Below are 13,332 nucleotides of genomic sequence, written 5' to 3'. Positions count from 1 at the left end.
TTATTCCATGCACTTTCCAACAAAACCAGTTTTAATAATGTTTTCCTAAATTATGCAAAAAAAATTATCGAATTCGAAATTTTTGTCCACTCGTCGAAAAAAATAAGAAAAAAGTAAGTTGTGTATAATAAACCACCAGTAGTAGAAAAAATTTAGAATATATATGTTGTAGGTAGACATTTCAAAAACCTGTTCTAGAAAAAAAATTGAGTTGCACAGTACAATTTGTAAGATATAAAAGAAAATGTTAGCCCGCATGGTGCCCAACCCGCATGGTGCCCATGCCATGTGGTGAAGCCCAACCACTATTTCAAATTTCGCTATTTTGCATGGTTCTCTAGAAGAAATCTGGTGGTTTGACATTATTAAAGGCCCAAATTAGCCTTCACGTGATGTAAAAACACCTTGTCAATGATTATGACCGGCAAAATATTGAAGTCAAGCAAGCGATGTGAAAAAAAATCACGCCATATCCACGGAATGAATGATGATAAGTGGGGCGAAGCTCGAGAGGGGGAGATCATCGGTAGCCGTAACTCTCCCTTGAAAGTTCGCCCATTACATCATTAAGAAAGACGTAAGACTGTGTGCGTACATTGTACAAATTAACTTTTATTTTCGGAGTCAATGGTCTAAGGCCCAGACCTGGTGAAAGACCCCGCGCCATCGAGGACTACCCCGCACCCCCACCACAATTTGTCGCGTAGGATGGGACACAACGGTAAAGAAAGAACTTTTATTTAGGGTGAACTTGTGCCCGAACAAGACGAGAGGAAACGAGCAAAGGTCCTTGCGTCTTGTTCGATCTCCGAGTACGACTGCCTGCGTTCGTGGCGTGATCTCTTGCGTGATCTCCCCCTCGCAGTGCACGTGCACTCACGCCTCTGTTGGCGAACACAGAGAAGCTCGCGCTCCCGGTGCCGAGTTTGCGCTGCTGGTTGCAGCCGGTTCTTGCGCGTGTAACGCGGCCCACTTTGCGACATCTCCGAAAGCATGTGGCGGTCACGTACCACGAGACACAAGGGATGGACAGACCCATGGCTTTAGGAGCTTCGCCCCTAAAATCTGCTTGGAGTTTAGAACCAAGCTTTTTGGTGGATGCTTGTTGACGTTCTGATGATTACTTATCAGTCAGAACTTTCATTTGCGGTTTAATATCTATGGTAGCCCTGCTTGCAGAAATGAGGTACGATGCGCTCGAATCATGCCCGGCAAGCTTTCACCAAGCCGCTGTCGGGCTGTGAAGTGAATTCAGCACTACGAGCCTACTACATTGCAGCGCCACCTAACAATTTTGAAAAGAAACAAATACAAGGCTGTTGGAGACTTCGTCAGAATAGACAGTACTACTAAGAAGCGACACTAGAGCTCCGGAAATACCCTCATATGAAATCGAAACTGGCCAGTGAACAGCTGGCAGTGTTCAAGGTCAATTGGAAGTGTTCTCCTCATCTGAACTGATACCCGACGACTTGGTGTTATCGTTTGACTGTCAGCGGAAGCTCTTATCGCAGAAGCAAGGCGTAGATGAAGTGGAAGCGCGAGCGGCATGCTTGTTTTGAGGAGCAGTAGCAAGCAACAGAGGCGCCTTGGCAAATGAGCTTGTAGTTGGGTAACTGCGTAGTAGCACCCGCCGCGGTGGCTCAGTGGCTAAGGTGTTGTGCTGCTGAGCACGAGGACGCGGGTTCGATTCCCTGCCGTGGCGGCCGCTTTTATGATGGAGGCGAAAAGCAAACGCCCGTGTGTGCGAGATTTCGGCGCACGTTAAAGATCCCCAGGCGGTCAAAATTAATTCTTCACTACGGCGCGCCTCATCGCCTGCGTTGCGTCGGCGCGTTAAACCCTACAATCAATCAATCAACTGCCTAGTAGCGCCAAATATGAATTTCGCCATGCAAAAACGAAATCAAAACTGCTGGAAACTGGTTGAAAATGGTAGGCACACTTGCTAGACATGTGGGGGACCATCAGAAATAAGCTTTGGGAGAATAAAGCTGCCCTTTGTCCGAACCAAAGATCATTAGTGAATAGCTGGGGCCATTTTCAAGTAATTATCACCTCTCAACGCTGTCGGATTACAAAGCTGACTGCATTATTTGGTATTTGACTTGCCAGGAGCCTTTTGGCAAAAAAAATATTATGGAAATGCAGCCTAGCCACGATCTGCATCCTTTTTTCTCAGGTGCAGCAGCCGCGCCCCCTTCCTCAAAAACACACGCACCTCAGCTCGCAAAAAACGCCATCAAAGATCTCAATGTCACCGGAGCGGGAAAATTTAAACTGATTTTAAAAGGGCAGTGCCTAGACTAACCACTGGCCGCATTAGGTGTACGAGAAACTACTACAACATGTCGAAATAGGCAATATAAATAATCAATCACCGGTGATCGTTTTGGATAGGCGTGGTAAAGAAAGAGTTAAGGTGCTGAGAATCCAAATTCACTATTCTCGCTACTGGCAGTTGTTTAATAAGGTAGAAAATGCCATAAACGGGAAATGGGACGTCACAAGATTTGTGTGCGACAATAGCTCATTGGAGATGCATCTATTAATGTTTTTCCTAGAATAAGCAGTTCAAAACTGGTTGAGCACGGGAAATAAATGTAAATTAAAGCTTTCCGTGAGCTGACGCAATGCAAAAAACAGACTACAGTGAGACAGGCTGCTTCCCTCGCACTTGTCAGCCATCATGCTTTCACTTCTGTTTTGGAAGAGCATTGGTGTGCAATTAGCGAAGTCAGCAACCTACTACCATGAACACTCAAGCTTCTGCAAGCAATATTCCCGCAGGAAGTGGCAAAAGGAACAAGATACACTGCACGTGTTTAACTCTTTCGGGACCGCCGGAAAAAGTGATGAAGAAGGGAGGTCTCGGTACAAATTTTTTTTTTTTACATAAAGCAAAGGCACCATCCTGCCTTAGCATATACCAAAATGCAGCTAATTATATGTTCTTTTACATACAATACCAAGTTTTACTTCAACACTGACAATAGAACCATGAAAAAATCTTAAAGTAAGAACTTTGAAAAAAAAAAAAAACAACAGAAAAAGATAGAAAAAAGCGCAAATATAAAGATATTAAAAAAGAATAAAATTATATCAGGATATACAAAATCTAACAAAATGCTTTGTTTCTTCATTGAAAAAGTTTGATGCGACTAGGTGTAACTGGGTTTTTGTTTTGTGTGTGATCTCTTTGGCACTAGGGCCACGATTAGGTCGTCGCCCGGGTACATGCCGGGCTCTTGTCTCGGCGAAAACTTGATCCGTTTCTGCGCTGGTGGCAGGAGATCACCACCATAGGTAGTTAACACCCTAGCGAATAAATATAAACCAGCCAGAACATAGTTCGAGCGCACATACCTACTCCAGAGCCAATTGAAACCGAAACCAACACCCACCTTTGAGCGCGATTTGATGTTCCAGGCTGATCGACACCCGAATCCTCACTCGAGCTGAAATCCGATCTCTAAAGCCGCATTTCGACTCTTCACTGCCACTCTCATCTTTAAAATCCACAGTAGAAGGCGAAGATATGCGAGCCGAGACGAGGCAGACTTCTTATCGCGCTCGCACGAGCATGACGCCATGTTTGTTTACATTCGAAACGACTGCCCGTCAGAACAAAATATCTGACGCGTTGCCGCCTGGCGATAAAAAAAGAAACTTCACAAAAGAGAAAACTCCAGTTTTCAAACTATCTCCTAGATGTCGCTAGGTGTTCCATCGAGCGAAAATTTGTATTCTGCAGGCTCGCGAAACCATCGATCATATGTGATCAATGGCCTATGGAGCGGTCCCGAAAGAGTTAAGCAACCCGCCTGAGCTTCTAATCCGTTCTCCGTGCGCACATGTTGCTATTGGTAAGGCGTGCCCACACCCTGTTTAAACCTTATCACCCGTGAAAGGTTAGGGTACTTGTAATGGTCCGAGGCTGTTCGCTTGGGAACCATCCTTTTATTCTGTTCCTCAACCTTCTCTTCTTCCCCTGCCCCCTAGTGCTGCCTTCGTCGTCTTCAGGTATCCACAGTACTTACTGCAGCGGGTTGTCCAAACAATTTGAACTTGTGCTCTTCCATTCGCTGCGAGTCGCTGTTGATAAATAATCCGTAAATTGTGCGCGCATAGCTGTACCTACCTTTCCTATGTTCGGGGTGGGTGGAGCTTCAGTGCCGAAGATTACTCGAAACGGCTGCGGGAAGCGAGTGTGTATTTTATGTCAGGTTAGTGCGTCTCGTGAGGGAAGAGAATATGAGATGGACGTGATAACCAGGCGAGGTGAGATGAAGGCTCCCACTTTAGTGATTGCCTAGCCAGCCGGGCAGTTGCTCTTGCATGATATTTGAAATAGCGCTTGTTGCCGGTTCATTTGCGGCCAGCTTATATAGGCAATAGGCAGGCACGCTGGCCGCTGGAGCAGCAAAAAGCATTTCTCGTTCCGTCATCAACAAATAATAAAAGTGAAAACCAGCCTCTTGGATCAAAGAAACGTTCTCGGTGGCCATGCAGGAAATGGGTGGTCGGCCATGGCTTGGTGACGTAATGCATCGTTGCTCATTGAAGAAAAGCTGACAGTGCTATGAAACGTATGATCTTTCAGTTAAAACAAAATTTCATTGAGCCTTTAGTATCCTTTTAACTTTAGGACTCGTGCCCTGATACTACGTGTGTCCCTTGCCAAGTAGAATTTCGTTATCGTTCAAAATGTCTTTTCCTGACTACAAATAGCAACATAGTGCAGTCTGCTGGAGCGCTTGATTGCCGGAGGCAACTAGTTTTGCTGCGCACAGTGGCGTATGCCTTCGGGTGTGGCTGTCCCTATGGAAGATGTCCGGGCATCTGGGCAGGACGGGGCGTTTCAAAATTGTGCGATGTCAGCCTCCTGGTTCCACTGCAAAAGTGATGGCTGCGACAAAACTTGGTTGAGACCTGTTGCTCTAGTCACTGTGACAAGAGCGATGCCATGCAGTTAGAGCAACAGAAAGCGAGTCGTTTTCGTTGCCCTTGTCACAAATGTGAAGGGGCCTTTGCTCTCGCACAACTTTCACCTTTTGCCGTGAAGGATTCCTATTTCTTATGCACTGTTTTGTGGGCCTTGGTTACCCACTTTGCTAGTCACATTTCCTCAAGGCATCCATGCTTGCTTGTCCCCCCCCCCCTCCCTCCCTTTTTTTTTTTTTAAGTGCTGTGTGCGGGGTCCCTTTTTCTCACTTTTCTCTACTGCTTTACACAGGCTAGCATCGTGCGATGCCAGTGGGATAGCGCAATGAGAGCTTGCTTCTGGGCTAGTTGGTACATTATTACTTATAAAACACTGCGCTAAATTGGCGTCGACGAAGACGAAGAACACCGGAACACATGATGCACACATGCGAAAGTGCAACTACCAATTGGCCTTTATTTTCCGACCCTATCGGAAAACATTGGAAGCATAAGCAGAAAGAAAAACATTCAAAACCACCCCACAAAACCCTATCTGTGTTCAATTCTTGATTGTTGTTATTATCTCCTCTGGGCGGCACAGGGCGGCAACCATGGTATAGCTCCCAGTGCAATATTAGGGCCAGCCGTGTGTGCTATAGCTGTCAGCGGGCACGTATCAGGCCTGCCGTGGGGATCTTTGTGTCCTGCATTGAGAAAAAGTATGTGAGGTGGACATCTGCTTTTGGACAGCTCATTAGGCACATCTTTTGACATCTCCACTCTGATCTCATCTGCCGAGGCACATTATGGCCATTTGTGTCTTGACCAGCTCACATAATTCAACTTTAACTCCCCACATCTGAAAGGCGGGGCTGTCATTCCCCGTAAAAGCAGAAGGGAGTGCGTAGACAAACTACGCTAATAGGGCACAATTGAAGGGAAGAGATATACTAGTCTCGCGGCAACACAGCTTCCCAATGCTGGGGCGTGTGTTTTATTGTCATTGGTTCGCAGAATGCAAGGCACTGCGTGGCTGTGTTTTGCAAGTTGCACGCACGCAAGGGGTTATCTTTCATTATTCTTTGTCTTGTACATTTTGGTTCCTCAAATAGGACGGGTGTAAACCAGGAAAAACATATGGAAAGAAAACGTACTAAAGCCACCCCCCATGTTCGTTTTATCAGGGCCTGAGCGCCGACTTCATACCAGCTGCCGCGTTCATCATTTGTTCTACCTTTTCTTCACTTATTACCTGAGGAGGGTGAAGATTCGTGCACACCAAACAGAATGCACCACTAAAAAAATGCTCTAGTTGCAGTAGCTGTGTCTGCCTGAGCATGCGCTTGTCCACGCAACGAGATGAAACTGGCCCCTTTCCGCCATTCTATTTTTTTTTTTTTTTTGCTCTCCCCTGAAAACGAAATGCAAGCAGAACAGGAAAAATTTGAGGGACAGCTAAGCACACCTTTTGATTTGATATAGTGAATGGGAAAGCAATACACACGTTCCTTATGAATAAGTGTCACCCAGCATGTAAAATGCATCGACCATGTTCTGTGCAAGCTGGTCGTTGTGCTTCAAAAATGGGCAGCCAAACTCAGGAGACTACTAACCTCCCCCGCCATTGTTGCACTCCAAATCGGGCTACGATGCAGTTAAAAAGTTTCTGAAAGGCGTATGGGGGAGCATTGTGTCGAACTGCAGGGTGAAAAAACGGCAGCAAAAGAAAATGCTGGTACCAAACTGACACATTGCTCATCGCTTACCGTGATTAAAGCCTGTTGTTTTTATACACTGTGAACAAATTATTCCTTTCGACATGCGCTTTTCACATATTTGTTACGGAGTGGTAGGTTTTATGGAAGATTTTTACCACAGTAGTATCGCTGTTTCAGAAACTACATTATGAGTATCGTAGGTTGTCTAGAGCCACGTTCGGTTGGAAGTGCTGTTTAGTAGATGTAGAAACTCATACTTGCACGTCAAACTTTAATTCTTACCACCTAGTAGCATTCCTGTCAGATTGCTGGGTGATCTGTCGAGTAGTAGTGTGTTTACACTTCCCCCAAACCCGTGTAGTTCTCTATAGTAGGCATTGTAGCTCACTTTTATTCACTGAAAATGACTCCCTATCACTTCTTATGCACTTGCACCCATGTTAAGAGGGCCCATGGTCTCTCTCGAGACTGGTCTTGGCTTCAAAAAGTGGCTAGTGAAATACTAGAATGGAGTCAAGCATGGTAGGAAAAAAGGCTTCGCTGCAATGCCTTGCTTTCACGAGTGTTTGTGGTTTTTCCACAACGCAACTTGGTTTCGTTACAGGTTGGCCTCTTCACTGAGATTGGACCCCTCTCCTGTTTCATCTCGAGACATGTGAGTTGGTCTTAGTCTTTCTACATCCTCCTTTGGTCTAGGTGCCCCTTCCGACTTTAAAGAGGCCATGCAGAGAAAATACAAGTTTGGTTCATTCGAAAGATTGTGTCGTTATAATCGCACTGACACCTCTTTCAACGTAAACTTCGCTCAAATGAGTTACAGAATTAAGAAGAAAGGGAATGGCCATATGACCCACTAGGTCATTTCCCGCACTGGGACATATGACATCATATGCACAGCCATGCAATTGGCTGAGGCCTGCAAAAGCAAACACAAGTTAGGCAGGGCTTATAAGCTTGCAGAATGAGCTATTTTTGCTTAAGTGTAATGCATATTCATTTTATAGCAGCAAGAATAGTGGGGAAAACAGTGGAAGTTACTAAAGTACACATAAGCACAGAATTACCAGTGCACACTGTGACAAGTGTGTGGCGCCCCCCATCCCTGATATTCGTTGGCCGCTAAGTTCAGTGGCCCCACCAGGCACGGTGGGCAACCTTGTGTGTGGCCGGGCAATAAACACCTCCGAGGACGGCTGCTCGGGGGTCAGTCACCGTCACCACCAGCACGCTGCATGTCGTCTCTCGGCTGGAGGGTACCCCTACCCTCCCAGGTTCACGAACGCGGGACTAAATCGTGACACACACTGCTGCTGTTACTGCATACACTATGCTTGTTGTAGCTGCACAGCAGTCTGGTGCTTTGGGGTTGTCTCAGTCGTCACTGGCCGATTGGCACAAGCGACATTGTCTTACGTTAGCCTATTTGTTGAATATACCCCATGTTTCTTGAAGCTGTTACTACCTACCGTAACAAGAATGAGCCAGTTGCAAATACGGTCAAAAACAAAGCAAAGGTGAATAGCTGTGCGGAGCAGTGTTGGGCACCATCTAGGAGGACTAACGGTAAACAAGGCTCTGCAGTCCGCTGCAGACTGAGCAGCGCAGCTGAAGTTTGCTTGAAGACCCATCTATGTGACTTCATGCCAGACGTTATGAAAACACACGATTTGGCAGAAGAATCAAAATTTTAACTTAAAGGAGTACTGACACAAAATTTCAAAGCTGAGGTAACTATGTAAAATGCTTCCTTTTTACCAGGAGATATCTCCCAGCAAGTTCCAACAGTAGCCGTTCCGTATAACATATTTTAAATCCATTTTAATCTTCGCCCGCACGAGAAAGCCAGAGCAGGCCGACATGACAGCATCTGCTACTTGCCCCAAACTGCCGATGTTAGGGCTCCCATGACGAAGCCGACGCGCTGGCTGTGGTTGGCGCGCGCTGCTACACCGTGTGTACACTAAATGGTTTTGGGACTGACGTCATGCTGCCCCGGCGCATGGGGATGGTGAAGACCTCAGCCAGTCTGGGCACGCGCGTGCGTCTAGAGCCGCAGCGGTACGGCAAGAATGGTTACGTCACTTGCTACCTCCTGTCATGGTGGCTGCTTGGCGTTCGTTTTGTCAAAACCGAAACTGACATGAATAAATGATGCTGTAAATGATTGTTTACGCTGCAATCGACCGTCTAATGTGTCATTCTATGATTAGTGGGCTGGTAGGCACGCATAGCAGCGAAAAAAACATAACGCAAAAATTTCGTGTCAGTACTCCTTTAAATTGAATAATTTCTCAGTGAATAAAGCATCACTTGCTCCAGAAAAGCACTGGGGGCACTATAAAACGCCAAAATTTTCAAATAAAATAAACTTAAAGGAGCACTGACACGAAAATTTCATGTTACACTTTTATTGCTTTTATCGATGCTTAATGGTCTGGCCAACCTGAAACAGCACTTCAAATACTTCAGTGCGTGATAGTTAATTACATTGAACGGCCTGAAAATCGTTTGTTTCAAATTCCCGCGCTTTCATCCCGAACGGCGCATATGACAGACTCCCTGCCTGACCTCACCACTTTGTGCGGACATCACCGGCGCCCGCTTGAGAGGGTGCTGCGCCCGCTTGCCGCTCGTGGGGCCGTGCGCGTGAAGTGACGTCATGAGTTTTTGACGAGCGCTGTCGCGTCACTTCTTTTTCCTCTCCTGGAGTGTTGTCACGCTGATGTCCATTTGCTGAGTGCCGCTCTGCGCGCTGCTCCGTCGGCGCGATAAATAAGATCCAATTAGACTATGTTCTTGGCGTCGCAGGCCGCTCATATTTCAGCCAGGGTATTCTGTTGAGTGAAGGGAGCGAACTGTGCAATAATATTAACGCCGAAAATTGGTGTCAGTGTTCCTTTAAAACACCAAATCTTTGGAATAAAACAAACTTGTATTTTGTCTGCATGGCCCCTTTAAAAAGGCCCTGAAGACAAAATGCAAGTTTTGCTCATTAAAAAGACTGCCCTGTCCTGATTACAGTAGTGCCAATTTAGCTGCAAACTTCAAACAAGTAATGGAGATACCAGGGAGGACGCATGAATCACTGGAGAGTCCCCAGCTCCTTTCCAGCGATTGCCATCTGCCGACCTGCGTCACCACCAAGAAACGTGGCGGGGCCTTTGTGGTTGGGCTTCTACCGTATAATGCGGAATATAGGTCGAGATTTTTTACAGAAAAATTTGCCGAAAAGTCACCCCTCGACCTATATTGCAGTCACTGGCAGTTGTCATCCGGCGACCGGGCAGCCCATCGAGCCCATCCAAACCCCAAAGGCACCATCGCCACCACCATCATTCAGACGCGACGCCATCTTTGTTTTGTTGCTTCTCTCGCTGTCGGCGAATGTGTGCGTGCTATTTTCTTCTTGCTCAAAATGAGTTTAGGCACTTGGTGCCAGTTCACAGCAGCATTTAAAAGAAAAGTTGGGGGTTTTCCAAGGCCAAGGATGTGTCCGCCTTGCGCCAGTTCGGTATCACCAAAAGACGTGTTGCTAGCGGCGTTAGCTGAAGGGGCAGCTCTCGGTATGCAACGCTCGGAAGACCTCGTTTCATGGGCGCTGCTCCGTGCACCTGTGCTGCTGTACAAAGGGGCAAATTTTGTCCGCTAGCGTCGTGCGATGTCTCTACGAATGGATAGCCCAAGATGTTTGCTGACCGCCTGCACAGACTGGCTGTCGCTCCGGTCTGCACACGAGTGTCCCATGCTTTGCGCTCGCTTCACGATGACATGGTCTTGCAAGTGTTTAATAAGTGCTGCATAAGCGATTCCCTGGACTGCACCGAGGACGACCTGCTGTGTGGGTGACAGCGAGCCAGAAGCAGTCGTCCGACGATACTTGAGACAGTTTTAAATGAGTAATCTTAGACGAAACAAGTTATAGTCTCAATAAAACAATGGTTGGTACCTAATTTTTTTTTTTTTGCATTTTTCGGCTACAAGGTAAGGGGGTCGACCTATATTCCGCCTCGACCTATATTCCGCATTATACGGTAGTTACATTTCATCGTATCGCATGAATGCTAACAGGCTGTTCACACACCGAAAAGTACGTTTTTAGTGCTGGTCTCTGTTGCTTCAATTCGCACCCATAAAACGTCACTGCAGTGCGAAATTGAAATTTTTTCAACATTTCTTCCATATATATATTTTTTTTTTCACTTAAATAATGTCTTCCATGGCTAGAATGGCACTGACTGAGTTACCACAGGCTAGTTCTTGCAAAATACACAAGCTTGTACTTTGTGTTCATGGCCCCTTTGAAGACCAGTCGTCTTTTGTCACACCATCCTTTCCTTCGCGTGCACAAAAGATACAAATCTCAAGATACAAATCTCAAGCTTCTCTTTTCTCTGTAACCCTAATTATTCCTACACTTGTTTTAGCTAAAGCCTCCAACGTTGAATGATTAACTGAAGAACGTCAGTGTGTTAAACTGTTGCTGTAATGTTTGTGTAGCTGTTGACAAAAAAACAAAAGAACTGGGGACGCATTGTCACCAGGTGGTGGGCATTCCTTAATTTAAAGGGGCTGTTAAGGGGAAAATACATAGTTTGCTCATTAAAGAGCCTGCTTTGTACTGATAACGGTATTGCCAATTTTTGCCGCCATCTTCAAACAAATAATAGAGGTATTAAATAAATAGATAGAGTGGCAACTCCCCTGCCACTTTCAGGCGAGGTCTCTGTCAGAAGTCGCAGAAACTTGTTTGTGTGGTTGGCAGCCACTGCCAAGATACATGACTGGTCGAATGTAGTGGTGCTTCTAGTGGAGCCATAAAGTTTTCAGTTGATGGCAAGCGCTAGTGTCGTCTCCCTTTCTTGTCCCTGTTTGAGTTTGCACTTAATTTTTGACGACGAATGTTCACCAACTAGCTCGTGTCTCCATATTTACTTGAATAATTTGTTTTACAAGCAGCCCGCAGTCTTAAATTTGCAATCAGTGTCGTGGAACTTTATTTCTACAACACTTGTCTTGACTCGGCATTTTTTACTGTACTCTTGCATGCACTCTTAATGAAAGAACGAATTCTGTTGGTGCAAGAAAACTGTAGCTTGTTATGCAGGTACGTACACGTGAAGTGTAATGCCTGCTCCCAAGACTTTGGGGCAGACTTTTCTCGGTAATTAGGGTGTCACTTATGACAATTTCATGGGCAAGACACCCCTCCTCAATTGTTTTTTATTATTGTGTTTGTATACCGTGACGATTGTACCGCGCTTTGCGGGGATCAGCTGTTTCATCGTAGGAGCCTGCACTTTAGTCTTGCATCGTCCCATTGGCTTGGTCACTTGGCACTGGCGATTAACGGGACAGGGCCAAGCACTGTGTACTAGCCCTAATTCCTAGACCTTACCTGTGCATTTGACTGGAGGATGTTCCTGTTTGCTGTCATTATTGTTGTTGGTAATATTAACACGATAAACGTGAAAAGTGAAAGCGCCCGTGTGTTGAGTTTTCAGTGCACGCTAATGGTGGTGGGAATTAATCCGGAGCCCCCCACTTTGATGCGTCTCACAGCCCAGCTGTGGCTTTGGTGCATTAAACCTTAAAATATGAATTTTTTGACAATGTTAACGCATGTGGCCTTCCCTCCTCCCCTTCCCTCGCTGTGCATTGCAGTCCATCCCGTCGGACATGCAGTTCGACCCCAACTCCAACCCGCCCTGCTACAGGACACAGGATGAGGTGAGTCCAACACTGCGAGTGAGTTTGTTGGCTTGGGGAACGTTTGTGGCCCCCCCCAGTGCTAGTTCACTGGCCACTGGAGTTCAGTGCTCAGAGCGTTAGAGCGTTCAGTCGGGAGCGAATGTGCGACGTTTGTAATGAACCTTATCGTTTTTAAAGCCGATCATCTCTCTTGGGCTATGGAAACCCAAAAATTTTAGTCTGTCTGTTTGTGTGTATGTCGGTCTGTCCGTCTGTCCCCTGATTCAGCCGCCTGACCAAAAGTTAGGATTCAAAACTGAGAATTTTACATTTGCAAAACATTCTCAAAACGCTAAACCTGCAAACATTCATGCTCATTGCTCAAGAAAAAAAAAATTGAGCATATTTGAGGCAAAGCATGCATACATAACTGGTACCAGCAGTGTTCGTTTAATTGAAAATAAATGGGTGCTTCATATTTGCAATAGAAAATAAGAAACATGAATTGAGACAATGTTTTCACCCAGAGATAGAAGAAGTGCTAACGCCTGACCCTAGATCACATGGCAACATTAAAAAGAGTTCAACACTAACGAAAGGCTCCACTAGATGGCACACGAGCTATGGAAAGTGGGAATATTAAATTGACTTGAGCAAGTTTCCACCATGTTTATCACGTAATACTAAAAGGCCTGGACGTAATGAGGTCATTGAAAAAAAAAAGGTTTTTACTTGGTCATATTGAAATTTCATTGCCTCGAAATTCTGCTCCTAGCATGCACACACACACAACCAGTGAACTTGCCAGTTGTAAGGACTTGTTCAGAAGAACCATTATTTCCTTTGAAAGTAACATGTGTCCTTATTTGGCAACTATTTCATTGTCAAAAATGGCCCCACTGAACAATTTTTATTCTAATAGATAGCAAAGGAAAATCTGCTTTACTATTGCAGGCCATTGAAGATCCCCGGGTGGCCAGAATTAATCTGGAACCCTTCG

The 13,332-nt window shown here is 45.7% G+C and overlaps 1 protein-coding gene across 1 annotated transcript in view; it reads left to right on the top strand.

Annotated features, from left to right (window-relative positions):
* Positions 1 to 13,332, top strand: part of Polr2g (DNA-directed RNA polymerase II subunit Rpb7) — a 34,543-nt gene that overhangs the window by 4,102 nt on the left and 17,109 nt on the right. Inside the window, exons 4-5 of the mRNA XM_077680412.1 lie at positions 7,249 to 7,299; positions 12,306 to 12,371. Of these exons, the coding sequence (XP_077536538.1) occupies positions 7,249 to 7,299; positions 12,306 to 12,371 (117 nt within the window). The remainder of the gene's footprint in view (positions 1 to 7,248; positions 7,300 to 12,305; positions 12,372 to 13,332) is intronic.

The sequence above is a fragment of the Haemaphysalis longicornis genome, unplaced genomic scaffold (assembly GCF_048455015.1).
Source record: "Haemaphysalis longicornis isolate Haplotype H1 unplaced genomic scaffold, Haemaphysalis longicornis Haplotype H1 scaffold_8, whole genome shotgun sequence".
NCBI classification, from domain to species: domain Eukaryota; kingdom Metazoa; phylum Arthropoda; class Arachnida; order Ixodida; family Ixodidae; genus Haemaphysalis; species Haemaphysalis longicornis.
The sequence above is the reverse complement of the archived record's forward strand: the minus strand, read 5'-3'. Positions and strand labels throughout refer to the sequence as shown.